Source organism: Rhea americana, unplaced genomic scaffold (assembly GCF_003343005.1).
Source record: "Rhea americana isolate MKP2758 unplaced genomic scaffold, rheAme1 scaffold_226, whole genome shotgun sequence".
Taxonomy (NCBI): Eukaryota; Metazoa; Chordata; class Aves; order Rheiformes; family Rheidae; genus Rhea; species Rhea americana.
The window spans coordinates 2,937-6,161 of record NW_028186342.1 but is presented as its reverse complement, the minus strand read 5'-3'; the positions used below and the strand labels follow the sequence as shown (position 1 = coordinate 6,161).

The 3,225-nt window shown below is 41.9% G+C and overlaps 1 protein-coding gene across 3 annotated transcripts in view; it reads left to right on the top strand.

Annotated features, from left to right (window-relative positions):
- LOC146595408 (carbohydrate sulfotransferase 5-like) overlaps positions 1-1,790 on the top strand; it is a 13,340-nt gene extending 11,550 nt beyond the window's left edge. For 2 of the 3 annotated variants that reach the window (XM_085305690.1, XM_085305689.1), the window contains exon 2: positions 294-1,790. In XM_085305690.1, the coding sequence (XP_085161816.1) occupies positions 320-1,501 (1,182 nt within the window). In that variant the 5' untranslated portion in view covers positions 294-319 and the 3' untranslated portion in view covers positions 1,502-1,790. Of the gene's footprint in view, positions 1-34; positions 165-293 lie in introns of those variants that run through there. The other variant, XM_085305688.1, reaches the window with a different exon arrangement.
- The last annotated feature ends 1,435 nt before the right edge of the window (positions 1,791-3,225 follow it).

Sequence of the window (3,225 nt, the reverse complement as noted above, 5' to 3'; positions counted from 1 at the left end):
TTCCAGCAGTTGAGCAGCAACAATGCAAGATTTCCTTCAGCATCAAGCATCTGCTCTATGCTTATTTCCACTGTGATCTTGGTGCCATGAATCTCATTCTTCCTGTTTCCAACGCCTCTCACCTGCAGATGTTCTCTTTCCAATGCCACTAATTAAGGAACCAAGTAATGCCAAATACATACATAAATATTTAAACAGAGGGCTTACTAATGCATGAATTTGTATTGTGTAGGTTTTACCATTGCTAAGCCATTGCAACAACTATTCACCAACAATTTCCTTTTCTTTTTCAGCTTTTCATTTCTTTTCCTCAGTGGCAATGGCAAGAATTCGGATTACGAGTGCAATCATAATACTCTTTGTTATGATTCAGACTGGATTCTTACTCTTCATGTATGCCCGGTACCGTAGCTTCATGCCTCAATCTGAAGAAAAACCATCTCAAGTCCACATCCTCATTCTTTCCTCCTGGAGGTCAGGATCTTCTTTTGTCGGTCAACTTTTCAGCCAGCACCCCAGCGTCTTCTACCTGATGGAGCCTGCATGGCATGTGTGGGTTACAATGTACCAGAGCAGTGCCAAAGTCTTGCACATGGCAGTGAGGGACTTAGTCAGGTCTGTCTTTCTATGTGACATGTCTGTGTTTGATGCCTACATGCCCTGGAAAAGAAACTTATCCGATCTCTTTCAGTGGGCAGTGAGTCGGGCTCTGTGTTCAGCTCCTGCTTGTGACTCTTTTCAACGTACAGACATAACCAGTGAAATGGCATGCAAGACTCTTTGTGGCCGGTACCCATTCAGCAAAGTGGAGGAAGCCTGTAAAACCTACAGCCACATTGTCATCAAGGAGGTCCGATTCTTTGACTTGAAGGTTCTCTACCCACTTCTTACCGATCCTTCTCTGAACCTCAAAATTATTCACTTGGTCCGTGACCCCAGGGCAGTTGTCAAGTCACGGGAACAATCAGTCAAAGCATTAGCCCGTGACAATGGGATTGTTTTGAGTACCAATGGCACTAAAGTTGAAGACAGCAAATATAAAGTAATGCAAGAAATTTGTAGAAGTCATGTTCAGATTTATGAAACAGCTACTCTAAAACCCCCTAGTTTCCTTAAAGATCGCTATCTAATGGTCCGTTTTGAAGACCTGGTAAGAGATCCTTTATCAGAAATCTCAGAAATGTATAAATTTGCCGACCTTAGTTTGACCCCCACACTCAAAAGCTGGATCTATAATATCACACATGGACAGGGACCAGGAAAAAAAAAAGAAGCCTTCAAAATCACATCCCGAGATGCAGTTAATGTTTCCCAGGCCTGGAGGAATGTTCTTTCCTTCCAGAAAATTAAGAAAGTACAGGAAGTTTGCAAAGGTGCTATAAACATGCTTGGTTATCAGCTAGTGGATTCAGAAAAAGAACAAAGAGATCTGTCACTGGATTTAGTGTTGCCAAGGCGACAAAACCAATTCAGTTGGTCATCATTTAATCCAAAGAACTAAGATATTATTCCTGCTCCAAGAGATTTGGGGCAGGGTGGGAGGGGTGAAGTATTTATAGTGCAGTGTATAGGTAATTGGAAAATACTTGAGTAATGCATTTAATTATCTTCCTGTCTCCTGTTTTTCCAAACTATGTTTTCTTCTGATTTTTTTTACACTGCAAAACAAAACAAATGAAATGCAGCAAGAGATTTGTTAGATTACAGATTTACAGCCCAGCTGTGCTGTTTGCAGCATTGTTTTAAGAATATAATGTAAATACTTTCTATTAAAAGATGAATTATCAGAGGTTTTTTTTCTGTTCATTGATAATAGTTCAATCCTGTTTTCATGCTTTAAATATTTAAGAATCTCAGTTACTAGTTTGTATTAGGGTGACAAAGTAGAAACTTGTTTCCATCATTTCCAGAAACATGTGACTTCTTTTGTTTTAAAGCTGTTTTGCAGTTGTATGTTTTTTTAGACTTCTATTGATGTTTTTAATTTCAATGTAAAAGCTCTCCAAGAGCTGGACTAACTGCAGCGATCAAATTGTAAAAGCCAGATTTCTTGGTCAGACATTTGAATGTTATACTGGCATAGAGCTCTGTCTTGGAGTGCAGAAAGTAAAGCAGAGAGGAAGAAACTTTGAGTGGAGTCACTGCGGAAGTAGCCTTCTAATGCTGCCTTAGTCGCATATTCTAATGGTGTGACACATAGTAGGCATGTGCTTCTCCCCCTCCGTGCAACTCTCTCTCTTCAGCACTACAGGTGGTTGCTAATGAAGATCACTGGAAATCTGCGTGTTGACTGTACTGCTGTATGAAAGTGATCAATTCAAACAATTTTGATAGCAGAAATAAAGACTGTTTTTATACAGTGTGTTTCAGGATGGACAGTACATGTTAAAGCAATACCAGATACCATGTTAGGACTAACTGAGGAGTGTTGTGCTAGTTTAGGATGAGCAGAGGAGTTCATTAGCGTTATTTCTGTGATCTTCTGTAGGAGATGGATGGTCCCATCACTCAGGATGCTGGGCCCATTGATTCCATGTATCCTTGCAGGGATCTCCAGGAGCCACACTCACTGTTTCTGGGACTTTTCCCACGGGCTTAATAAAATCAGGGTTTGGCATTTGTGTCTTTGCATAAGAAATTGTTACTTTGGCCTTTACTATAATGATGCACATATATTTCAAATCCATAATTATAGCAGTGCTTAGAGCTTACTTTGCATCGCATTTAGAAACAAGCTTGTAAAGATATGCCGTCGTAGTTTTGCATTCTTATATGCTGAAATGTTTATAGGTTAAAATTACTCACCTTTTGCCCTGTGCTGCTCCAGAGAGCTGGATAATGCTGGAGCACAGAAACCCAGCTGCTCATGGAGAGCGGAGTCAAGTGATGCCCAGTAGCAAGACTGTCACCATTATTGAAATGGATATTTGTGTCCCTAGGGAAGCTGGTCCACTCCAAGTCATGAAGCAGTAGTGAAGCAGCGGAAACAGAGTTGGACGCACTGTCAGGCTGTCAGGCTGTCGGCTGGTGACTAGTTTCTTGTTGCTCTTGGCAGGTAGAGGCCAGGACCACCTTGTGCTGACGGCTTGGTGGTACCAGGGAGGTGAGGGTATCCCTGGGGTGGCTATGGGTGTCTGAGTTTCTCCTGCCAAACTCAAGGCATGGGTGTGGGGGGGAGGGGGGTTTCAGGGGCCTGGCAGTACTCTACACTGTGAGTGCACAGGG